This window comes from Jaculus jaculus, chromosome 8 (genome assembly GCF_020740685.1).
Source record: "Jaculus jaculus isolate mJacJac1 chromosome 8, mJacJac1.mat.Y.cur, whole genome shotgun sequence".
In the NCBI taxonomy this organism is placed as follows: domain Eukaryota; kingdom Metazoa; phylum Chordata; class Mammalia; order Rodentia; family Dipodidae; genus Jaculus; species Jaculus jaculus.
Genome location: NC_059109.1, coordinates 117,288,335 through 117,314,287, shown reverse-complemented (window position 1 = coordinate 117,314,287; position 25,953 = coordinate 117,288,335). Strand labels below are relative to the sequence as shown.

General features: G+C 49.8%; 1 protein-coding gene across 3 annotated transcripts in view; it reads right to left on the bottom strand.

Annotated features, from left to right (window-relative positions):
* The window catches only part of Src (SRC proto-oncogene, non-receptor tyrosine kinase), a 60,350-nt gene that overhangs the window by 17,503 nt on the left and 16,894 nt on the right, over positions 1–25,953 (bottom strand). Inside the window, exons 2-6 of one of the 3 annotated variants that reach the window (XM_045156464.1) lie at positions 19,526–19,599; positions 3,648–3,840; positions 2,076–2,327; positions 321–420; positions 81–98 (exon numbers count right to left, since the gene is read on the bottom strand). In XM_045156464.1, coding sequence (XP_045012399.1) covers positions 81–98; positions 321–420; positions 2,076–2,319 — 362 coding nt within the window. In that variant the 5' untranslated portion in view covers positions 2,320–2,327; positions 3,648–3,840; positions 19,526–19,599. The remainder of the gene's footprint in view (positions 1–80; positions 99–320; positions 421–2,075; positions 2,328–3,647; positions 3,841–19,525; positions 19,600–25,953) is intronic. The other 2 variants (XM_045156463.1, XM_045156465.1) reach the window with 2 other exon arrangements.

Below are 25,953 nucleotides of genomic sequence, written 5' to 3'. Positions count from 1 at the left end.
AGGCAGGGACAGTGGCGCATGCAGAAAGCAGCCCCCAGCCCCAGCCAAGATCCCCCCTTCACCCTTGCCACGGTACACACCTGACGTCCACTTTCCTCCTGGGGGCCAGCAAGAAAGAGAAGCAGAGAGGGAGAGACTGAGGGTGTGGAAGGCAAGGCGGCAGGTGAGGATCCAGGATGAGGAAGGGAGGAAAGGACCCCTGCTGAGGAGGGCCACGGTGAGCCAATGGCAGATGAGCAGCGCCCTCTGCCGGCAGCTCGGCGTGGCAGGAGGGGCCGCGGGACCCCACAGTGAAGTGGGGGGGGGGCAGGGGCACTCACGTGTTATTGACTATCTGCAGCCGCTCGCCTTTCTTGAAGGACAGGTCCGTCTCTGTCCTTGACTCATAGTCATAGAGGGCCACGAAGGTCGTCACTCCCCCTGCGCAGGGGCGAGGATGTCAAATGTCTGAGGGAGAGGCGAGGGAGGCTGCCCTCCTCACCCATCAGCCCAGCCTAGAGACCTGTACGCTCAGTGGAGGGCCACGGGAGTGGCGCCCTCCCCATCTGTGAGTTCCTGGGGGTGGGGAGCTCATGGCTCCTTCATGTCCCCACCTCCCTGATGGATCTTTTGTCCTGTTCCCAGAGTCCAGCACATGGTAGGCGTTCAGGAAAAGGCATGGGGACAACAGCCTTCACCCTGCACCAGAAGGGGTCCTGCTCCAGGCTTCTCTGGGTTCCAGACTAGAGGGCATAAACTCAGGGATCCACATTACTTTTGTTTGTTTGTTTTGTTTTGTTTTGTTTTTCCAGGTAGGGTCTCACTCTAGCCCAGGCTGACCTGGAATTCACTACGGAGTCTCAGGGTGGCCTCGAACTCACGGCAATCCTCCTACCTCTGCCTCCCCCCCATTACTTTCTATTTATTTTCTTTTTTTTTTTTTTTCCCTTGGTTTTTCTTGAGGTAGGATCTCACTCTAGCCCAGGCTGACCTGAAATTCACAATGTATTCTCGGGGTGGCCTCCAACTCATGGCCAGCCTCCCTCTGCCACCTGAGTGCTAAGATTAAAGGTGTGCACCGCCACACCTGGCTTAAACGATGACTTTTTAAACAACAACAAAAAAAAAGTTTCGAAGTTATTGTTTCACTCTAGCCCTGGTTGACCTGGAATTCACTATGTAGTCTCAGGCTGGCCTACAACTCACAGTGATCCTCCTACCTTTGCCTCTCTAGTGCTGGGATTAAAGGCATATGCTGCCATGCCTGGCTTTCCATAACACTTTTTGACCAAATGGGTGGGTCTGTGTCCACTTTTTTCACAGTTTAGCTGTAGCTAGGGGTCCTACCCTACCCAAGGGTCTCATACCAGCAGGTGCCCATGGTGGAGTCGTGAGGCTGGGCACCCGTGAGCGTGTCTTCATCCTACATGTTTCTAATGCCTCTGACAGCAGGAGCTAGGCTGCAAGCGTGCATCTGTCCCAGGCCCCACATCTTTGTGTCCCCGGGTGTGCCTCTAGGAGTCCAGTGTCAGTGAGCATCTCTGACGAGCCTCCACTCAGCGTGGGCATGCGTCTTGTGTGGGGGCGGAGCGGCACGAGTGGTTCGGTGTGGGCACGTAGACGGGCCCCTGTTTGGGCGCATAACCGTGCGCGTAGCACAGTCTGGGTGTGCGGGGCATGCTCCGTGTAGGTGTGGAACCATGTGCGTGGCTCGCTCTGGGCATGTGCATGTGGTCCTTGTGGGTGTGAACCCGCGCGCACACTGGCAGGACATGCAAGTCGCCGGGATGCCACACCCCGAGGCGCCAGCAGGTGGCGCAGGGGTGCACTCTGGTCGCAGCCTGGTCCCCAGCCAACCCTTCCCTCTGCATCCCTCACTGTCACCTCCTCCAGACCCCATTAGATGTATCTGTCCCGGGTCATATGAGGCATGCGATACCCTCAAAGATGACTTGGCAGTTTGTCTTTCCTCACCCACTGCCTCCAGAGAAAATCCCCAGGACACAGGTCCGCAGCCTCCCAGGAGCCCAGAGAGGGTGCGCCTCTGCCCAGGAGACAGCCAGCACGGGCCAGGGTGGAGGGTGGGGGACACTGACCAGCCAGAGGCCCCGCCCTCTGCGGGGAGGTGACCGTGTCCGACGAGTTGAAGCCCCCAAAGAGCTTGGGCTCGGCGCCCGCCGTGGGCACAAAAGCAGCGCTGGGGCCACGGTGGCCGTCGGCGGAGGCCGGCTTGCTGGGCGTCTGCGAGGCGGGGAAAGTGCTGCCCAGTGCGTTCTCCACTGGCTCCAGACTGCGGCGCCTTTGGCTGGCATCCTTGGGCTTGCTCTTGCTGCTGCCCATGGTGCTCGCTGCAGGGTGCGGGAGAGGACAAAGGACCTGGAGTGGAGGAGAGCCTCTGGAAGCAGGCAGGACATCCCACCCACTCAGCAGACAGGGAAACTGAGGTCCTGTGAGGGACTAGCCCGTCTGAACCAGCAGGCCTCTCAGAGTGGTCTCTTCCTCTGTAAAATGTGCGCGAGTGTGCCCGTGGCATCTTAGGACAGCCAGGCGCGGAAAACACAGCTCCATCAGAAGCCCTGACACTGTCACCGCCACTTCCCCTGAAGTCAGCTTCAGTCCCTCACCGACACTGTCATGTCAGCACCCTCAGCAACCTGACAAAGCAGGGGCTCACTGGAGGTTTGCTGAAGGTATACACGGCTGACTGGAGCTAACACTAGGGAAAGGTGGAAATGTGGCCACTGAGGCAGTGAGACAGCAGGCAATTTGAAGAGAGATGGATGGGAGCGTATTCCAGCCACAGGGCCTTTGCACAAGCTATTCCCAGATGACTTCACCAGGGTAACCCATGCTTTCCAATTCTCACCTCTCAAATTACCTTCTTAAGAATGAGCCCCCAAATCCTTTCAGTTAAGTCCCTTCGACTATTGTGCCTCTCTTTGATATGATATGTACTCTCCTCTTTTTTTGTTTGTTGAGGTCTGGGGAGGGGGGCTGGCTTTTTTTTGCTTTGTTTTTGTTTTTCAAGGTAGGGTCTCACTCTAGCTCAGGCTGACCTGGAATTTACTATGTAGCCCCAGGGTGGCCTTGAACTCAGTGTGATCCTTCTACCTCTGCCTCCCAAGTGCTGGGATTAAAAGTGTGTGCCACCACATGGCTGTTTGCTTTTTAGGGAAGGCTCTCACTCTAGCCCAGGCTGACCTGGACCTTACTCTATAGCCCAGGCTGGCCTCAAAGTCATGGCAATCCTACCTCTGCCTCCCATGTGCTGGGGCTACAGACATGTGCCTCCACACTTGGCTTTTTCCTCTTTTAATTTCTCTTAGTGTATGGTGTGTCATGGTCATGAGCGTTTGTCTGTCTTGTTCACCATCATGAATTGGGTGTGCACACAGCAGGGGTGTAATAAACAGCACACAGGGTGTGCACACAGCAGGCACTTAATAAGCAGCTGAATGAGTGAAGGATGAGAGAAATCTGAGAGAGTTCAGAAAGTAGGACAGGAAGTTGGGAGTTCCTGGGATCAGGAAACACAGACGGAACCAAGCTGAAGGCGTCCCGACGTGGCCCTGCCACCCTTTTCTGTCCCCACCGCCCTACCTACAGGTCCCAGCTGCGCCAGATCTCATGCCAGACGCAACCCACTCCGGTCCTCCACATCCCCTCACCTGCTCACCTGGTGGATGGCAGGGCTGCCCCAACCACTCTGGGGAGCAGCCCAGGGGCTGGGCACGAACACTGAGGAGCAGCCCGGGGCGGGGGTTGGCGCAGACACCAGTTGTAGGGTTGGCGACTTATGTGTCTGTCCCTAGACAGGCCGCTCCCCCTCTCTGGGCCTCAGCGTCTTCATCTGCAGAGCCACTGTGGAGACAGGGACGTGAGAACAGTTAGGGCACTCCCTCGGGAGCCGGTAGAGACCTTTGCAAGGTGACATGCGAGGGTCTCCCAGGGCTTCTCGGAGTGAGGGTGAGGCGACTAGCTCTGGGCCCGATTCCCCAATTTAGGTCTTTGCATTGCCCCGACCTGCTGAGTGCCTCTGGTGTGACAACCATCCCCCGCCCCCGCCATCTGTTCCCGCTGCATAGTAGGGTGTTTCACCCTGCACACCAGCTGCCACTGATATGGATTCTGGAGCTGCCACACTGGGGTGGGGGGGAAACACCTGACCGGGGCACATTGGGCCAGATCTCCCCAAAGAATACTGAGTGGGAGCCAGGGTGTGGTGGCGCATGCCTTTAATCCCAGCACTTGGGAGGCAGAGGTAGGAGGATCGCCATGAGACCAGCCTGGGACTACAGAGTGAGTGCCAGGTCAGCCTGGGCTATAGTAAGACCCCGCCTGGAAATTAAAAAGAAAAAAAAAAAAAATGGTGACAGGTCCCCTTGCCTGGCTTCAGCACCAAGCCCAGCTTATGAGGACTTGGCCAACAGCCAGCCTTGCACCCTGGGAGCCAGAGGTTGCTGATCTGCTGCAGGGTTGGCTTGGGCTGAGGGAACAGAATTTGGGGCTGGGAAGACCTGACCAATGGGCCATAGGCCTCCTGAGAAACAGGGCAGGATGGGGAGGGGGGCAGAAAGCCAGTTTCCATAGCAACTCATTCCATCCAGGTCACAGTGCCCATCAGCATTCACAAACTTGGTGTCCAGAGCTGACCAGTTGAATAGCCCCAAGCCTGGCTTGCTGGAGGCTCAACCAGCTCACACACTGACCCTTGCACCTTGCTTTCTTGACTCCTCCTGCACAGAGGCCGCCTGCTGTGGTCACTCCAGAGGGACTTTGAGAGACAATTCAAATCATTCTGGGGTGTGGTGACACGCCTTTAATCCCAGCACTGGGGAAGCAGAGGTAGGAGGATCACTATGAGTTCAAGGCCAGCCTGAGACTACATAGTGAATCCAGGTCAGCCTGGGCCAGAGCAAAACCCTACCTCGAAAAACAAAAAACAAAAGAAAAAGAAAGAAAAGAAAACTCAGTACCTAAGGCCAGTAAACTAGAAAAGAGATATAAAGGGAAGAGAAAGGAAGGGAGGGGGGTACTTAATAGGTTGGTATTGTATATATGTAAGTAGAAGAATAGATTAATGGGGGTGAGGTCAGGGAAGAGACTGAGTAAAGGAAAGGTGGAGGGAGGGCTGATCAAAATCTAAGAGGATATAAATAAATCATATGGAAACCTACTTTTTTGGACAATGTAACACTCAGGAGCCATAGATTTTTGCTAGAAAATTTTCAATGGCAGGGATGAGATACCTTCCAGTGAGTTGTTGGCCAGGGAGGTCCCTGATGCCCCCAAAACATTACAGGCCATTGCTGAGGCCCTTGGTTTCCCACCAGGAAGAGATGTAAGACCCTATTGCTGAAGATTCCACATACTTGGGCTGCAAGACCACTGAGAAATCCTGCTGGAGCTGAGCTGAAAACCTCTTCCATGTAGACCAGCTGACAGAAAGCTGGAAGAAGCCATTCTGCATGTAGTTCAGTGGGAGAAAGAGAAATCACCAGTGAAGATACTCAACAGTGGACACTGCAAGTCTTAAATTTTGCCAGCCAGGCCAAATGAGCCAACAGTTGCAATAGTGGCACATCTGTTATGGGGGAAACCAACTGCCCTCTAATAGGACTGGAGGCCTGCTCCGTGGGAGGGAATGTATCCCTGATACTGAAAACCTAAAACAGGGTTAGACATGAGCCCTAGGGGTGTAACATCTGCTGTTGTCTGGCTAAATGTATATACTATGCTCATCAAGCTGCCCAGTAAGCACTTCTCTTAATGTTCATACCCTTATATGATCGCTACTCTCACTTTTGGTAGAGAAACTTCTCTTTTCAAATGGCAGTGACCTTGGGATGACTCAGAAGGTATCATGGTGCTGGAAAGAAGTGACAGGAGTACTCAGCACTGCAATATCTCTATCACACCTTCCAAGGTTCAGGGTCTATTGCAGAAGAAGTGGCAGAAAGAATGTAAGAGCCAAAGGAAGGGTAGGACTCCTTACAACGTGCTCCCCCCAGACACAAAATGGCCTGGATATCCATGACCTCACAGTGCCTGACACTACCTACACAGGACCATCATAATAGGAGGAAAAGATCATAACATCAAAATAAAAAAGTGATTGATGGGGGGGAATATGATGGAGAATGGAGTTTCAAAGGGCAAAGTGGGGGGGGGAGGAAGGACATTACCATGGAATATTGTTTACAATCATGGAAGTTGTTAATAAAAAAAATGATTTCAGGGCTGGAGAGATGGTTTAGCAGTTAAGGTGCTTTCCTGCAAAGCCTAAGGACCCAGGTTCAATTCCCCAGTACCCACGTAAAGCCAGATGCACAAGGTGGCACATGCATTTGGAGTTTGCAGTGACTAGAGACCCTTGAGAACCCATTTTCTCTCTATATATATATATGTATATGTATATATATCTGCCTCTTCCTCTCTCTCTAATAAATAAATAAAGTATTAAAAGGAGGCTGGGGAAGATTGCTTAGTGGTTAAAAGTCCCTGTTTACAAAGCTTGTAGGCCCAGGTCCAATTACCAAGCCACCCACATAAGCCAGATGCAAAAAGTGGCCCAAGTGTCTGATGTTCATTTGGATGGCATGCCCATACACACACATACACACACACACGTGCAAATAAATGTTAAAAATTATGAAAAGATTTTGTTTGTTTCTGCTTTTTTATATTTATTCCTTTTGAGGTAGGGTCTCTCTCTAGCTCAAGCTGACCTGGAATTCACTATGTAGTCCAAGGTTGGCCTCAAACTCACAGCCATCCTCCTACCTCTGCCTCCCTGCTGGGATTACAGGTATGCACCACCATACCTGGTTGAAAAGATTTTGTTTGTTTGTTTTTTGAGCTAGGGTCTCACTCTAATCCAGGCTGACCTAGAATTCACTATGTAGCCTCAGTGGCCTCAAACTCCCAGCAATCCTCTTACCTCTGCCTCCTGAGTGCTGGGATTAAAGGCAGGCGCCACCACACCCAGCTTTTTTTGAAAAGATTTTAAAGTAAAAGCTATTTACAATATATGAAAAGTGGCCTAAGAGCAAGAACTTCCTTTACAGTGAACTAAATGGTGAAGAGTGAGTCCCCTGTCACGGAGGTATCAAGGACAACAGAATGGGTTCTCCAGATGTTCCTTGATGGCCTGTACAGCCTAGACAGGTGAGGGCCCTCTTAGGAGGAGATAAGGACACAACCCTGGGGCCTGAGACCTTTTAGGCTAAGCAAGAGGTGCAAACGTTTTCCTCTGCAAACAGAAAAGGCAAAGGAGGACCTTTTTATTTTAATTATTTATTAATTAGAGAGAGAGAGAGAGAGAGGAAGAAACAAAGAGAGAGAGAAAGAAAGAGAATGGGTGCACCAAGGCCTCTAGCCACTGCAAACAAACTCCAGATGCATGCGCCCCCTTGTGCATCTTTATTAGGGCATTAGGGAATTGAACCTGGGGCCTTTGCCTTTGTTGACAAGTGCAATTGCTAAGCCATCTCTCCAGCCCAAAAGCAGGATGTTTAAAGCCAAGCACTGGGCATAGGTTGCAATGCTGGCTGGCTTTGTAGGGGACAAATGACAGGTGTCTGGTGAGGCGCTGAAGTGTCAGAACATTAGAGCAGACTGGGTGCACTGGACTCTACCCTCCATCCCTCTGTCAGGATAGAAAGATAGGAAAACCACCGGGCGTGGTGGCGCACGCCTTTAATCCCAGCACTCGGGAGGCAGAGGTAGGAGAATTGCCGTGAGTTCAAGGCCACCCTGAGATGACAGAGTTAATTCCAGGTCAGCCTGGACCAGAGTGAGACCCTACCTCAAAAAAAAAAAAAAAAAGAAAAGAAAAGAAAAGAAAGATAGGAAAACCTCGGGGGACATCGGAAGGGAAAAGAGCCCCTCACTCCAGATCCTGGTGGAAGTCTCTCACCAGCTGAGTCAGGAATTAAAGCACAATTAGCATTTGCTGTGAAGACTGCCTGCCAAGAAACATCCCCCTTCTCCCCACCAGGTAGGGTCTTGCTCTAGCCCAGGCTGACCTGGAATTCACTATGTAGTCTCAGAGCGCCTCCAACCCAGATGATCCTCCTACCTCTGCCTCCCGAGTGCTGAGATTAGAGGCGTGCGGCCGCCACACCCGGCTAACATCCCTTTCATACAAAGATGCATCAGGTAAGAATGTCAGAAAGGCTGTGGAGAATCTAGAGAGATGGCTTATGGTTAAAGTACTTACCTGCAAAGCTAAAGGACCCAGGTTATTTTCCCTAGCACCCACGTAAAGCCAGATGCAGTAGGTGGCATACGTGTCTGGAGTTCGTTTGTCCCTTTAGAGTGGCTAGAGGACCTGGTGCACCATTCTCTCTTGCTCTCTATCTGCCTCTTTCTCTCCCCCTCTCTCTCTCTTTCCAATAAATACATAAATAAATTTTTAAATATTTTATTTATTTACTTGAGAGAAAGAGAGAGAGAAACAGACAGATAAAGAGAGAAAATGGGTGCGCCAGGGCCTCCGGCCACTGCAAACGAACTCCAGACACATGCACCACTTTGTGCATCTGGCTTTGTGTAGGTACTGGGGAATCAAACCTGGGTCCTTTGGCTTTGCAGGCAAGCGCCTTAACCACTAAGCCATCTCTCCACCCCATTGAAAATATTTTTTAACTTTATTTTATTTATTTGAGAGATTGAGAGAAACAGAGAGAGAGGCAGAGAGAGGTGGGGAGAGAGAGAATGGGTGCACCAGGGCCTCTAGCCACTGCAAACAAACTCTAGACTCATGCACCTCCTTGTGCATCTTGGCTATGTGGGTCCTGGAGAGTCAAACCGGGATCCTTTGGCTTTGCAGGCAGACACCTTAACCGCTAAGCCATCTCTCCACCCTGAAAATATTTTAAAGAAAGGGTAGGGAGATGGTTCAGCAGTTAAAGGAGTTTGCTTGCAAAGTCTGCTGGCCCAAATTCAATCTCCTAGCTCCCACATAAAGCCAGATGCAAAAAGAAGTGATACAAGCACCTGGAGCTTGTTTGCACAGCATGAGACCCTGGCACACGTGCGCACATACACACACACCCGCAAAAAACATATAAATAAGCGAACAAATAAAGATGTCCAAATCACAATGAGCCCAGTGTGGTGGCGCACACATTTCATCCCAGCATTTGGGAAACAGAGAAAGGAGGATCACTGTGAGTTCAAGGCCACACTGAGACTAGAATGAATTCCAAGTTGGCCTGGGCTAGAGTGAGACCCTACCTCAGGAAAAAAAAAAAAAAAAAAAAATCACAATGAATCATGCCCAAGGCCAAGCATCCACATTACTCCTCCTCCTAGCTGTGAACCTGCAGTTTTCCTGGAACCTCACCAGACCCCCATTTACATGAAAGACATGTCCAATGTCTTATGACCCATACAGTTCGAGCCCATCACACCACAGTGATCTCCAGGTCCCTCACAGTCTCTCTCATTCATCCAAACAGGGAGAGGGAGAGAGGCGGGATCCTCAGAAACGCTGGGAGCAATGTAACTACAATTCAAAAGCCTTCTGAATCCTCAATTCCAGCTACTCTCTTGGGTGACTCTCTCTTTAGAAGCACACACCCACAGGACCTGGGTGTGTCCTATCCTTTTCTGAGGCACCTCTCTATGACTCCCCCATGCTTAAATCTATTTTTTTTGGGGGGGGAGGGTTTCAAGATAGGCTGTTGGGGAAGGCGCTGGAGATATGGTTTAGCAGTTAAGGTGCTTGCCTGCAAAGCCAAAGGACCTCAGTTCGATTCCACAAGACCCACATAAACCAGATGCATAAGGGGGCACATGCATCTAGAGTTCGTTTACAGGGTTAGAGGTCCTGGTGCACCCATTTTCTCTCTCTTCACTTGCGTATTTCTGTATCTTTCTCTCTCTCTCTCTCAAATAAATAATAATAATTTTTTTTTTTTGAAGATAGGCTCTTGCTCTAGCTGAGGCTGACCTGGAATTCACTATGGAGTCTCAGACTGGCCTCGAACTCAGGGTGATCCTCGTACCTCTGCCTCCCAACTGCTGGGATGAAAGGGGTGTGCCACCACTCCTGGCTAAAAAATATTTTTGAGACAGGTTCTCCTGCAGCCAATGTTGACTTGCGATGTAGCCAAGGATGACCCTAAGCTGATCTTCCGCCTCTACTTCCTGAGCACTGGAATCACACCCTGTGTCACCAAGCCTAGTGTACGCTGTGCAGGTGACCAGACCCAGGGCTTGCTGCGTGCCCGGCAAGCCCCTGCTCATTGAGCCACATCCTCGGCCCTAAAGTGCTTGTTTTTCGTGTGTGTGTGTGTGTGTGTGTGTGTGTGTGTGTGCGTGCGCACACACACACACGCACTTTTTTCCAAGGTAAGGTCTCGTTCTAGCCCAGGCTGACCTGGAATTCACTATGGAGTCTCATGGTGGCCTCAAACTCACAGAGATCCTCCTAACCTCTGCCTCTCGACCGCTGGGATTAAAGGCGTGCATCACCACGGCTGGCTAAAGTGTTTTCTTAACAGATGCCAACTCTGCTTCATACTGGCTTGTCCTGGAATTCTTTTCTACAGTTAAGAATTCTAACCTTAAGACTGGGGAGATGCTCAGTGGTTAAAGGCATCTGCCTGTTGACCTGGGTTCAATTCCCCACATCCATGTAAAGCCATACGCAAAGTGGTGCATGGCTCTGCATTTTGAAGAGATCCTGGTATCCTGGTGTGCCCATGAACACACACACATAAATAAAGGGTTTTTGTTGTTGTTTTAAAGAATCCTGAGCTGGCAGGGTCTAATGCAGAAGAGGTGGCAGAAAGAATGTAAGAGCCAAAGGAAGGGTAGGACTCCTTACAATGTGCTCCCCCCAGACACAAAATGGCCTGGATATCCATGACCTCACAGTCAGTGCCTGACACTACCTACACAAGACCATCATAAGAGAAGGAAAAGATCATGACATCAAAATAAAAAAGAGGTTGATTGGGGGCGGGGGAATACAATGGAGAATGGAGTTTCAAAGGGCAAAGTGGAGGGAGGGAGGGCATTACCATAGAACATTGTTTACAATCATGGAAAATGTTAATAAAAATTGAGGGAAAAAAAAAATCCTGAGCTGGGCATGGTGGCACATGTTTTTAATCCCAGCATTCAGGAGGCAGAGGTAGAGAATCGCTATGCATTCAAGGCCACTCTGAGACGACAAGTGAATTCCAGGTCAGCCTGAGCTAGAGCAGGACCCCACCTCGAAAAACCAAAAAAGCATTCTGGGCTGGGGAGATGGCTCAGTGGTTAAAGGTACTTGCATCTGGAGTTCATTTGCAGCAGCAAGAGACCCTGATGCACCCATATCCCCCTCTCAAATAAATAAATAAAATTATTTTTTAAAATACATAAAATAAAATCAGCAAAATGAGGATCAAAGAGGTTGCCTTAAAAAAAAAAAAGTAGGGGTGTTACCAGGCACACCTTTAATACCAACACTTGGGAGGCAGAGGTAGGAGGATCACGGTGCTTTTGAGGCCATCCTGAGACTACATAGTGCGTTCTAGGTCAGCCTGAGTTAGAGTGAGACCCTACCTCAGAAAACCAAAAAGAAAACGAAAAGTGGGGGGAATCCTAACTTCATAGGGTCTCTGAAAAGAGCCTCCTGGGCTACTGTGGGCAACAGGGTGGAGCTGGGTTCTTTTTTTTTTTTTTAATTATTTATTTATTTATTTATTTATTTATTTATTTATTTATTCGAGAGCGACATACACAGAGAGAAAGACAGATAGAGGGAGAGAGAGAGAATGGGCACGCCAGGGCTACCAGCCTCTGCAAACGAACTCCAGATGCGTGCGCCCCCTTGTGCATCTGGCTAACGTGGGACCTGGGGAACCGAGCCTCGAACCGGGGTTCTTAGGCTTCACAGGCAAGCGCTTAACCGCTAAGCCATCTCTCCAGCCCGGAGCTGGGTTCTTGACCCCACCCACTGTCACAGACAAGCACAGAGCAACTGGGAAACGGGAAAGAAAAGCATGTGTCAGGCGGCGTGGCCATACCAGCCTAAGAGGTGGGCAGCTACCCCAGGTGCAATCGGGAATAACAGGGAAACACAGCAAAGGACAAATGTCCCAGAATCCTGCCAGGTCAGGTCCCTGGCTGGGCTGATTCCCCCCAAGTTTGGATGGCTCCCTCTCCACAGGGTGCCCAGGGCGGGTGGGCAGTCACCAGGCCTTGTGCCCAGCCCTGCTTAAACCTGACTCCTCGTGACCAGCGAGAGACCTGGATACTAACAGGGTCCTTGTTTGGCTGATGAGGAAACTGAGGCATGGAAGGCTTGCCTGAGGACACACAGCAAGGGTGAGAGTGGAAAGAAGGAAGGAACAGAGAACCCTGTTGGGCAGGTGGGACGGGGGCTGCTGTGGCGACCACTGGGAACTAATGGGACCCCCTTCTCCCTCAGGGCCTCTCTTTTCACAGAGCACAAGTAATGGGCTGATAAGGCCTCAGTGGGGCAGAAAGAGCTATGGAAGGAGGGTTCTTTTGGGGTGCAGTAGAGTCTCAGGGGAGCTGCTGCCATGCTCCATGGCTCTTAGCAGGAACTCAGACTTGGATGTCTCCCTGGGGGAGTGCGGATGGAGTGTCAGCCGACTCACCGTGAGTCACCCGTTTGAGGAGGCTCCATCTCCTCCACCACATGCCACTCAAGACGTGGAGATAGATCCTTGAGGCCAAAGGGAAGCAGTAGGGGCCATGGACTGGGGGCCTGAGGTTCCCGGAGGAAGACGGCCCTTTCCTGCGGGGACTGGACAGCCTGACCACAGGCTCCGGACTCCTCCCCAGACAGCAGGGGCTCCTGCACCCCTGCCACCTCAGCACCAAAGTACCTGCCTGACTCAGGATCTCCCTAAGCCTCCTCCTCCTACCTTCACGCCCATCGCTGAGTCAGTCAGCACGCAGCTGGCCAGACGTCAAATAGTTCTGCTGGCCTTATCTAGATTCCATGTGGCCTCCCTCCAATGCACCCCGTCCCAGCCTAGCCCCGTCCCTCAGGCCACGGTAGCTTCTCCAACACACCCTTTGCCCTGTAGCCAGAGGCATCTCTGTAAACCACAGCAGCTTTTAAAGCTCTCCACAGAAAACCAGTAATAACCAGGGTGCTCAGCCAGACGTGGTGGCGCACGCCTTTAATCTCAGCACTCAGGAGGCAGAGGTAGGAGGATCGCTGTGAGTTCGAGGCCACCCGGAGACTACACAGTGAATTCCAGGTCAGCCTGGGCTACAGCGAGATCCTACCTTGAAAAACCAAAATAATAATAATGATTATTCGTAGGCACACCATCTTGGCAGACCTCAGTTTACCCCTCCCTAACTGAAATTACATGGGTGTTCCTAACAAGTTGGGCACACTATGTGGCAAACATGAGGTGGTATTTGGAAAGTGCCCAGCACGTTGGAAGTACTTAATAAATGCTAGCTGTTATCTTTCCTATGGATGAGCTGGCAAAGGCTGCTCCAAAGCCCCACTAAAGGACCGAGTCGATGGCAGCCTCTCCTCAGATAAGGAGCCCAGCAAAAGCAGCCTGAAAAAAGAAAGAAAAAAAACAAAAAGCCAGGCGTGGTGGCGCACACCTTTCATCCCAGCACTTGGGAGGCAGAGGTAGGAGGATCGCTGTGAGTTCTAGGTCACCCTGAGACTACGTAGTGAATTCCAGATCAGCCTGGGCTAGAAGTGTGAGACCCTACCTCAAAAAACAGAAGAAAAAAAAAAAGCAGCCTTAGGGTGGGAGCTAGGTGACATGGCATAAGCCAACCCCAGGGTACAGGCGTCTGGTGGTAGTACACAATATTCTTTCTCTCTCTCTCTCTCTTTCTCTCTCCCTCTCTCTCTCTCTCTTTCTCTCTCCCTCTCTCTCTCTCACACACACATAAGTAAATAAAAATATTTTCAAAAAAATTAAAATGTAGCTGGGCGTGATGGCGCACACCTTTAATCCCAGCACTCGGGAGACAGAGGCAGGAGGATTGCCGTGAGTTTGAGGCCACCCTGAGACTACATAGTGAATTCCAGGTCAGCCTGAGCTAGAGTGAGACCCTACCACAGGAAAGAAAATAGAAAGAAAGAATAAATAAATAAATAAAATGTAGTGCCAGGCGTGGTGGCACCCCCCTTTAATTCTAACACTCGGGAGGCAGAGGTAGGAGGATTGTCTGAGTTCAAGGCCACCCTGAGATTATAGTGAATACCAGGTCAGCCTGGCTATAGTAAAATCTTACCTCTAAAAACAAAACAACAAGAAGTAGAAATGCATGGTGCCAAATACCCAACACTCAGGAGGCTGAGGCAGGAGGATAGCAAGTTTGAGATTAGCCTGGGTTATGGGAGACCCTATCTCAAAATAAAAGGAGGACCTAGAGAGATGGCTTAGTGGTTATGGCACTTGCCTGCAAAGCCTAACAAACCAGGTTTGATTCCCCAGTACCCCCATAAAGCCAGATGTAGTGGCGCATGCATCTGGAGTTCATTTGCAGTGGCTGGAGGCTGTGATGCAAATATATACATAAATGTAATTTTTTATTTTTTAAAAAAATTTAAAACTTCTACCTAACTTGATAAATTCAAAACAGAAAAAATATTTGCCACTTAAATGATAGATAGGAGTTCATAATGAGCTCACACAAGATAAGAACAATAACCACATATTTTGTCAGAAAAGCAAATAGAGTAGTTAGCTCTTAAGCATACCACAAGGCGCTCAACCTCTCCCCTAAAACAAATGCAACGGCCCAGAGACAACAGAATCTACATTCTTCCAAAGGAGACAAGAAGAGTTCTCCAAGAGAGACCATATGTTACCCCATAAAACAAGCCTCAATAAATCTAACAGGACTGAAATCACACACAGTATGTTTCCAACCGCAATGCAGTGAAATAAGTCAATCATAGAAAGATGTGGGAATTACAAATAAGTGAAAGTTAACGCACTCCTCAGCAGCCAATGAGTCAAAGAAATTACCAAATTATTGAGTTGGGCGCAGTGGCACACGCCTTTAATCCCAGCACTCAGGAGGCAGAGGTAGGCGGATCACCGTGAGTTCGAGGCCACCCTGAGACTACATAGTGAATTCCAGGTCAGCCTGAGCTAGAGTGAAACCCTACTTCGAAAAACAAAAACAAAAAAGAAATTGGAAAATACTTAGAAGCAGAAACACAATGTTGCTGCGGAAATGGCTCAGTGGTTAAAGGCCTTTGCTTACAAAGGTTGTAGGCCTGGGTTCGATTCCCCAGTACCCACATCAATCAAGATGCATAAAATGACACATGCATGTGGAATTCATTTGCAGTGGCGAGAGGCCCTGGCATGCCCAACACCCTCTTATAATAAATAAATAAAAATATTTTTACACTTTATGTATTTGAAAGAGAGAACACAGGTGTGATCATAAACTGGTTAGTACTCTGTGTGTGTGAAAGAGAGAACACAGGCATGATGGTAAACTGGTTAGTGCTGTGTGTGTGTAAAAGAGAGAACAAAGGCACACCAGCACCTCCCACTGTTGCAAGTGCTTGAACCACCAGCAATCTCTCCCGTCCCTGCCCGCCCCCCCTGTTTTTTGAAGTAGGTCCTCACTCTCAGCTCAGACTGAGCTGGAATTCACTCTGTAGTCTCAGACTGGCCTCAAACTCACAGTGATCCTCCTACCTCTGCCTCCCAAGTACTGGGGTTAAAGGCATATGCCATCACACGCAGCTTCCAATAATTTTTTTTTTTTTTTTTGACATAGTCTCACTCCAGCCCAGGCTGAACTGGAATTCCCTATGCAATCTCAGGGCAGCCTCGAACTCATGGCAATCCTCCTACCTCTGCTTCCCAAGTGCTGGGATTAAAGGCATGCACCACCACACTCGGCTCAATAAAAATATTATTTAAAAATAAATAAATAAAACACAAGTTATCAAAATGAATGGATGTAGTACAAGAACTCAGGGTCTATGGCAGAAAGAATGTAAGAGCCAAAGGAAGGGTAGGACTACTTACAATGCATTCTTCCAGACACAAAATGGCCTGAATATCCATGACTTTGCAGTGCCTGGTACTACCTACACAAGACCCTCATAATAGGAGAAAAAGATAATATCATCAAAAAGAAGAGCGACTGTGCTAGAGAGATGGCTTAGTAGTTAAGGTGTTTGCCTGCAAAGCCAAAGATCCCGTTTCAATTCTCCAGGACCCACATAAACCAGATGCACAAGGGAACGCATGCATCTGGAGTTCGTTTGCAGTGGCTGGAGGCCCTGGCATGCCCATTCTCTCTCTCTGTCTCTCTCTCTCTATCCCCCTCATTCTCTCTCTCAAATAAATAAATATTTTTTAAAAAACAGAAACTGATTGAGAGGGGGAGGTGATATGATGGAGAGTGGAATTGTGAAAGGGAAAGTGAGGGTGGAGGGAATTATCATGGAGTATTGCCTATAATTACGGAAGTTGTCAATAATTTTTTTAAAAGAACAATAAATATGTTATACAGAAAAGAAACATAGGTAGGGCTGGAGAGATGGCTTAGCAGTTAAGGCACTTGCCTGCAAAGTTAAGAACCCAGCTTCGATTCCCCAGGGCCCACATAAGCCAGATGTACAAGGTGGCTCATGCATCTGAAGTTTGTGGGCATTTTCCATGATTATTTTTATTTATATATTTAAGAGAGAGACAGAGAAAATGGGTGTAATGTATAGATAATGATTTCAACACACACAGAACAGCATTTGACAAGATCCAACAGCCCCCTCCCCCCACAAAAACACTCAAAAGAAGGGAACGCCCAGCACTTGGGTGGTGGAGGCAAGAAGATCATGAGTTTTGAGGCCACTCTGGGTTCCACAATAAAAACCTATGGGGGGAGAGAATAAGGAGGAAGAGGTGAAAGGGAAGGAAGGGGAGGGGGCTGGGAGAAGTTCCCTCCACATGACTGGGGACATCTCTGGAAAGCCCTCATCATACTAACGATGACAGGCTGCCTTCTTCCCCTAAAGAGCAGGAACAAGCCCAGATGTCCCTCACAGTTGCTTCTGTTGGAGACTGTACTGAGGGTTCCAGCCAGGGACTTTGGGGGAAAAAAATTAGATATAAAGCATCCAGCCTAGACAGGGAAAACTAAAATCACCTCTATTTGCAGGTAATAGAATCTTTTTTTGATTTTTGCGTGTTTGGTTGGTTGGTTGATTTTGTTTTTGTTTGGTTTCATTTGGTATTTCTTTCATATTTATTTTTATTGGTTTTGAGGTAGGGTCTCGCTCTAGCCCAGCTGACCTGGAATTCACTATGCAGTCTCAGGGTGGCCTTGAACTCACAGCAATCCTCCTACCTTTGCCTTCCAAGTGCTGAGATTAAAGGCGTGCGCCACAATGCCTGGCTCCTTTTATTTATTGATTTTTTTTTACCTTTTTTTTTTTTTTTTTTTTTTGGTTTTTTGAGGTAAGGTCTCATTCTAGCCCAGACTGACCTGAAATTCATTGTGTAGTCTCAGGCTGGCCTTGAACTCGAAGCGATCCTCCTACCTCTGCCTCCCAAGTGCTGGGATTAAAGACGTCACCATCACACCCAGCTAGTGTTTATTTATTTGTTTGTTTGTGGCAGGATCTCACACTAGCCCTAGCTGATCTGGAACTCATTCTGTAGCCCAGGCTGGCCTTGAACTCGCAGTGATACTACCACAGTCTCCCAAGTGCTGGAGTTAAAGATTAAAAGGGTTTTTTTTGTTTTTGTTTTTTTTCTTTGTGAGACAGGACTTCATGTAACCCAGGCGGGCCTCACTTGGGTGGCCAGAGGTAAGAGGACTGCTGTGAATTTGAGACCAGCCTGAAGCTATAGAGTGAGCTCCAGGTCACCCCGGGCTAGAGTGAGCCCCTACCAAGAAAATAAATAAAAATAAACACATTTATTTCTTTTGTGTGTGTGTGTTTGTTTGAGGTAGGGTCTCAATATGTGGTGGTTTGATTCAGGTGTCCCCCATAAACTTAGGTGTTCTGAATGCTAGGTTTCCAGCTGATGGAGATTTAGAAATTAACACTTCCTGGAGGGAGTGTGTTATTGGGTGAGGGCTTATGGGTATTAAAGCCAGTTTCCCCATGCCAGTGTTTGACACACTCTCCTGTTCCTGTTGTCTACCTTATGTTGGCCAGGGGGTGATGTCCACCCCTCTGCTCATGCCATCGTTTTCCCTGCCATCATGGAGCTTCCCCTTGAGACTGTAAGCCAAAATAAACCTCTTTTTTCTCCAAAAGCTGCTCTTGGTCGGGTGAATTCTGCCAGTAATGCAAACCCGACTGCAGCACACTATAACCCAGTCTGATCTGGAACTCATTCTGCAGCTGGCCTTGAACTCACAACAATCCTACCTCAGCTTCCTGAGTGCCAAGACTAAAGGCATGAGCCACCATGCCTGGCTTCAAAACCATTTTAATGTGCTTAAAATAGGTAGATAGGGCATATCCACACAATGAAATGTTCTTTGACAAGAAAAAGAAATGAAGTCCCCACACAGCATGCCACAAACCGTAACGGCTAAGTGATTAGCTAAGTGAAAGAAATCAGTCACCAAAGGCCACAGACCGCCCCACTCTGTGTAGACGAAATGTCCGCACAGGCTTGGAGACAAAGAACACTGGAGAAAGGTGGCTGGGGAGATGGGGATGGCTGCGATATGCACAATTTCTTTTTTTGTTTGTTTATTTTTGCAAGGCAGGGTCTCACTCTAGCCCAGGCTGACCTAGAATTCACTCTAGCTTCAAGCTGGCCTGGACCTCAGAGATCCTCCAACCTCAGCCTCCCAAGTGCTGGGATAAAAGGTGTGCATCACCAAACCTGCCCCATATTCCTTCTTTTTGAAGAATGAAACTTCTAAAGATGGGTCTGGGAAGATGGCTTATCCATTAAGGCGCTTGCATGTAAAGCCTAAGGACCCAGTTTCGATTCTCCAGGTCCCATGTAAGCCAGATGCACAAGGTGGCGCATGCGTCTGGCGTTTGTTTGTGGTGGCTGGAGGCCCTGGCGTGCCCATTCTTACTCTCTCACTCAATCTCTCTCTGCCTCAAGTAAATAAATAAAATTGATAAATAAAATGTTTAAAAAAGAAAAAAGAAGCCAGGCGTGGTGGCGCACACCTTTAATCCCAGCACTCAGGAGGCAGAGGTAGGAGGATCGCTGTGAGTTAGTTCGAGGCCACCCTAAGACTCCATAGTGAATTCCAGGTCAGCCTGGGCTAGAGTGAGACCGTACCTCAAAAAACAAAACAAAACAAAAAAAAGAGCCAGGTGTGGTGGCACACGACTTTAATCCCAGCACTCAGAAGGCAAAGGTAGAAGGATCGCTGTGAGTTCGAGGCCACCCTGAGACTCCGTAATAAACTCCAGGTCAGCCTGGGCTAGAGTGAAGCCTTGCCTTGAAAAACCAAAAAAAAAAAAAAAAAGAAAGAAAGAAAAGAGAGACAGGCTAGATAGACAGGTGTCAGGCACAACTTCTCCAAAGGACACAAATGGCAAATCTACCCAAATTAAGAAGCCGCACACACCAGCACTCACCTGTCTTCAGATCCTCGCTGGGCTTATCATGACTGTGGCGGTCCCTCCACCGCTCCGGGTGTCCGTATTCTGTCCTTTAGAGGAAAGGGTAACAATGACTTCCTTGCGCAGCTCTAGCTGAGGTTCCTGCGTGGCGCCTACCTAGCTCCTCGTACTGCGCAGTCTCTACAGATGACCAGTCTGTTACTATGGCCACCAGGTGACAGTTTGGCTCACCCAGACCCACCAAGCAAGTGGGCAAGGCAGCAGTGTGCCCTGTCTGGGATGAGCAGGGTGCCCACAGCAGGAGAGGAAGGGGGGCAGTGTGCCCAGCACAGGGATCTGGGCAAGAGAGGCCGGGCATGGAAAAGTTCCCCAGTCACCTATCTCTGAGTGCTCACTGGCTGCTTCAGCATTCTGGGCTGAGCACCTGCTATTCACCAGCCACTGCTGCCATGGAAGGACTAAGGGGCTGGAGTAGCAGGGAGGCACGGGGTCGGGGGGGCGGGGGGGGGGGCAGAAGGGAAGCTGGGACAGGGCTTCACCCAGGACCACGCGCTCATGGAGCGGACCAGGAAATGCAGACTCAAGAGAGAAGGAGGGACTGCCCAATATCACATAGCAGGTTCTCTACATTTTTTCTTCTTCCGATTTTTCGGGGTAGGATTTCACTCTGGCCCAGGCTGACCTGGAATTCACTCTGCAGTAGCAGGCTGGCCTTGAACTCACAGCGATCCTACCTGTGCCTGCCATGTGCTGGGATTAAATGTGTGAGTCGCCACGCCCAGCAAGTTTTCCACTTCAAAAGAAGTCTCTCTCAGCTCCCCCTTTCCTACCCCTAAAGAAGGGAAATCTCTGAGGGCCACCTAAACTGAGGGCTTAAGAGAGGGTGGGCTCAGCTAGTGGAGACTCCCCAGGGCAGGGCCCAGGATGACCCACCCCAGCCCCCTCTCCTGGGGGGAACCCTTTTGTAGATGAGGAAAGTGAGGTCAAAGATAGCATCAAGGCGCTGGCCTTTAATAGGGAGGCAGAAGTAAGCGGATTGCTGTGAGTTCAAGGCTACCCTGAGACTAAATAGTGAATTCCAAAGCCAGGCATGGCAGAGGTAGGAAGATCGCTGTGAGTTTGAGGCCACCCTGAGACAATAGTGAATTCCAGGTCAGCCTGAGCTAGAGTGAGACCCTACTTCGGCGGTGGGGGGGGGGGGGGCGTGAGGGGGATGGAGAGATAGCGGGCTGGACCGATGGCTTAGAGATCAAGGTGCTTGCGTGCAAAGCCAAATAACCCAGGTTTGATTCCCCAGGAGCCACAAAGGCCAGATACGCAAGGTGGTGCATGTGTCTGGAGTCCATTTGCAGTGGCTGGAAGCCCTGGCATGCCCATTCTCTCTCTCCCCTCTCTCTACCTGCCTCTCTGTCTCTCAAATAAATGAGAAAAAAAAAAAAAAAAAGACAGCATCAGATTGTGTAGGTTTCGCAGTTTTCTATACCCTGGAGCCTGCCCCCGACCCAAGGAGACACTGGCAAAGCCATCGCCCCTCCCACCACAAGCTGTTGTTCTCATCCTGTCCAGGAATGTCTGTCTCCCGATAGCATTGGCATTGGTGTGGGGAATGTTCAAGGGAGGCGGCATCGAGAGATGGCAGCACAAAGGCCCCCACAAGCACCTGTCCAGCCAGGTGAGGGATGGCATCAGGGTTTAGGGTGGCCCTGGACAGGCCTCTGGTAATGTACTTGCCAGTTACACTGGGATGGCATCAGAGGCTAAGGGACTGGTTGTGGGCTGGGTAAGGGGGTCTTTCTCCACTCTCTGTCACTTTCATCACCCACTTCCTGACTCTCACCAGGACCTTACCACACAGGGACAGCCACCATGCTTTCTGCAAAAGCGACAGGAGATACTCAAAGAAACTAAGTTAGGTACCTGGGCCACTACCCAACATGGCAGAGGGCAAGATGAGAGCCTGGTTATTTTTATTTATTTTTTTTTGTTCAAGGTAGACTTTCACTCTAGTCCAGGCTGACCTGGAATTCACTATGTAGTCTCAGGGTGGCCTTGAACTCACAGCGATCCTCCTAACTCGGCCTCCCAAACACTGGGATTAAAGGCGTCACCACACCCAGCTACTTATATTTTTTAAGATTTATTTTCATTTATTTATTAGAGACAGAGAGAGAGGGAGAGAGAAACAGAGAGAGTGAGAATGGGTGTGCCAGGGCCTCTAGCCATTGTAAACGAACTCCAGATGTATGTACAACCATGTCCATCTGGCTTATGTGGGACATGGAAAATCGAACCTGGGTCCTTAGGCCTTAACCACTAAGCCATCTCTCCAGCCCCCAGCCTGGTTATTTTGAGCCCCCGACCTCTACCCCTCAAAGTCACTGGTCCCAGCCAGGTTCATGGGACAAAAGCCATGGGCCAGCTCATTTTCTCAAAGGCGAACGGAGACGAGACAGGCAGGGACCTGGCCTCTGCCTCTAGTCTCCCACCCCACCAAGTCTGGCTGAGAGCAAGAATAGCCTGGAGAGCCATCACGTGGACAGGTCATAAGCAGGGGCCATCCCCAGGAGGTGGGGGGCGGAGGACTGGGTGGGCATTACCTCAGTGCCCACCTGTGAGATATGGCCTCCTGCTGGGCAGGAAGCTCCCTGTGGCCAAGAACTTGCTCCCAACTCTTTCGCATTCCCAGAGGAACTGCCTGCTCCCCGGGATGGTTCTTCCACAAGTGGCTCTGGGATGTGGTGAAGACCCCAAGATGAAGAATCACTGCCAACAGCAGTAACAACTGAGACTTGCTTAGCACAGCCTACTATTTGCCTCTTCTTCCTTTTTTTTTTTTTTTTTTTTTTGTTTGTTTTTCGTTTGTTTGTTTTTAAAGATAGAGTCTCACTCTGGCCCAAGCTGACCTGGAATTAACTATTGTCTCAGGGTGGCCTCAAACTCATGGAGGTCCTCCTACCTCTGCCTCCCGAGTGCTGGGATTAAAGGCGTCCGCCACCATACCTGGCCTTTTTGGCTTTTTATTTATTTATTTTTTTCATTTACTTTTACTTGAAAGAGACAGAAGGAGAGTAAGAAAGCATGGGTGTGTCAGGGTCTCTTGCTGCTACAGACTCCAGACCCATGTGCCACTTTGGACGTCTAGCTTTACGTGGGTACTGAAGAACAAACCTGGACTGGCAGGCTTTGCAAGCAAGCACCTTTAACTGTTGAGCCATCTCCCCAGCTCCCGTTTTTGGCCTTTTTAAGAAAGGATCCTGCTGTAGCTTTGGCCTGGAACTGTGTATATATATATATATATATATATATATATATATATGTGTGTGTGTGTGTGTGTGTGTGTGTGTGTGTGTGTGTGTGTGTGTGTATATATATACATACATATATATATAGACACACATACACACCAGGCCGGCCTCCTGCTTCAGCCTCCTAAATGCTGGGATTATGGGATTATAGCCATGCACTACCATGCCTGGTTTAGGTACCATTCTTTTTTCTTTTCCTTTTCTTTATTTTTTTTAATTAAGACAGTATTTTAATACATAATGTTAGCACATTCATCTTGACACCAAAGCGGTGGTAAAATATAATTGTTAGTGTTTTTTTTAATTTAATTTATTAGTTTTCTTTTCAGCAAATACAGGCAGTTTGGTACCATTGTTTAGGCTCATCCATGATCTACCCCCTTCCATTGGACCCTCCTTGATGATGTAAATGGGTCGTGCATTGTGGAGTTAGCCCACAGTTATTGGTAAGATATATGTCTCTGCATATCCTGACCCAACATGTGACTCTGACATTCTTTCCGGCCCCTCTTCCGCAAAATTTCCCTGAGCTATGTTGGGTTCATTTTTGGTCTGCTTCAGTGCTGAGGTGTTGGGGGCCTCGGAGGCTCTGGCTCTCTGGTTTGGTAGGAGTTGGTTTTTCTCTGTGTTGGTCTCCTTCCCCTTTGTGCTGGTATCCGGTTCATCCAGCAAACATCATCCTTGCTTGTTTCGCCAATCTTCCTTAGTTTCAGTTGGGCCCCTTTTGAGGTATGTTGGGGCAGCTCTCTCCTTAGGATCTGCATCTTTCTTTCTTTCCCCGCTATCTGCAGTGCAGCTAGGCAGTCACCATCTTGGCCGGAAGTCATCTTTTTTTTTTTTTTAAAGTTTTTTGAGCCCTAGCCCAGACTGACCTGGAATGCACTTTGTCGTCTTAGGGTAGCCTTGAACTCACAGCGAATCTACCTCGGCCTCCCAGGTACTAGGATTAAGCATGTGCCACCATGGCCAGTCTTAAACCTGCTTTATAGATAAAGAACTTGAGCCGGGCGTGGTGGCACACGTGCTTAATCCTAACACTCAGGAGGCAGAGGTAGGAGGATTGCTGTGAGTTCGAGGCCACCCTGAGACCACATAGTGACTTCCCCTGGGCTAGAGAGAAACCCTACCTTGAAAAACCAAAACAATAAATAAAGAAGAAAGGAAGGAAGGAAAGTGAAGCCATTGGTTTGAATGGTGAACCTAAAGATTCCAGTTAGTGGCAAATGGTGACAAGATCCACCCCTGGCTTCTCCCTAGAGGGGGCCGCTCCCAGAGCACTGGGGAAGACGCAAAGAAATACCGCCCTAGACGAAGGCAGGGAGGGTAACAGAGGCCCAGAGTGCGAGGTGTGGCCCGAGCTGTCCTGGCTTAGCTGGGGAACCGCTGAGCTCTGGCCCAGACAGGAAGAGGCCTGAGGGACACCCCAAAAGACCAGGGAGGCCTGAAACCTTAAGTAGGGAATGCAAACGTTTCCTCAAGGCCTTGGGGAGCTTGGGGCCCCATGCCTCAGCACCCTATTGGAACACAGTGATCCCCAGCTCCAAAGGACTGGAGGGGACCCTAAATCATAGTAAGATTCCCAGAGGAATAGGTATCCGGCTGAATGAGACAGGGCAGTTTATAGAAAGAAGGGTGCTGTGACATAGGCGGAAGTTATGTTTAGCCACCAACTTAGAGGGGGCAGAAGGGCCAGACCATGGAGGTCACAGAGTATGAGGAGAAAGACAAACCTATCTTTTTTTTTTTTTAAATTTATTTATCTGAGAGCGACAGACACAGAGAGAAAGACAGATAGAGGGAGAGAGAGAGAATGGGCGCGCCAGGGCTTCCAGCCTCTGCAAACGAACTCCAGACGCGTGCGCCCCCTTGTGCATCTGGCTAACGTGGGACCTGGGGAACCGAGCCTCGAACCGGGGTCCTTAGGCTTCACAGGCAAGCGCTTAACCGCTAAGCCATCTCTCCAGCCCCTATCTTTTTTTTTTAAAAGATCTGTTCTTATTTATTTATTTGAGACAGAGAGGGTGGATGGGGAGAGAGGGAGAGGGAGTGAGTGAGAATGGGCATGCCAGGGCCTCCAGACACATGTGCCACCTTGTGCATCTGGCTTACGTGGGTACTGGGAAATTGAGCCTTGAGCCGAGGTCCTTAGGTTTCACAGGCCTATCTTGACCATACCACTTCCACCTTTTCTCTTCCTCCAAGGTACGTGCCTCAGGCTGAAATCACCAGGACAGGGAAAGACTGGAGGTTTCCCAGGCTCCTCCAGGCCAGGTGGTCTCTACCCAAGGGTCCCACTGCCAGGCAGCCTCAGTGAGGAAGGCTCTGATCTGAGCAGGGGTTACCTGGCCCCAGGTCACACAACACGGCGGAGACTTCCCTAGAACAAGAACCCCCTGAAAAAAAGATGAAATGAGATTCTAGGGGCACTAGGCCCAAGAACACTGGGCACGAAAGACCAGAGGAGGAGATGCTGGCCGCGGACCTACGTGCCAAGCAGGTCTCAGGGCCCCCCGCGGCAAGAGACGAATCCCATCAGAATGACTGTGTGACCCTGGGCAGCCTCAGGCACAGAGGCCTTGGTAAGCCAAGGATCAGGGAATGACTGCAGTGGGGACACTAAGGTGACACGTTCTATCCTCCTTTAGCCTTCCCAAGGTCATCTCAGCTGCCTTTCCCCACAAGCTGATGGCGCATGGGCCTGGGGTTGGGGGGGGGGCGCTGCCAGCCGGCCCCTGCCCACGGCACCCGCTGTTCCCTGCCAACAGCTCTGGCTGCTTCCCGGCTCTGGGAACACAGTGCCCCCTCCTCCCCGCCCACACCCAGACAGCATCTCCCTCAGGGACACGGGTGGGCAGAAACACCAAGTGGCCAGGCCTGACTACACAACCTCCCCCCCATCATAGCCCACTGATGCCCAACAGCAAGAAAGTTTCCCTTCCCTCTCCCTGAACCGGGACCACTGGCAGAGAGCTCTAAGGGACTAAGGGCATATGAGCCTGAACAGGGGACAGCAGTCACCAAGATGGTTCAAACCCTTCCACGCCCCTACCTACGGGTACCTATGGCTTGCTGTCCTTCCCCACAGTGCTTTAAGATCCCTAAATGTCCTCCAGCCACAGGCCTTTGCACATGGTGGTC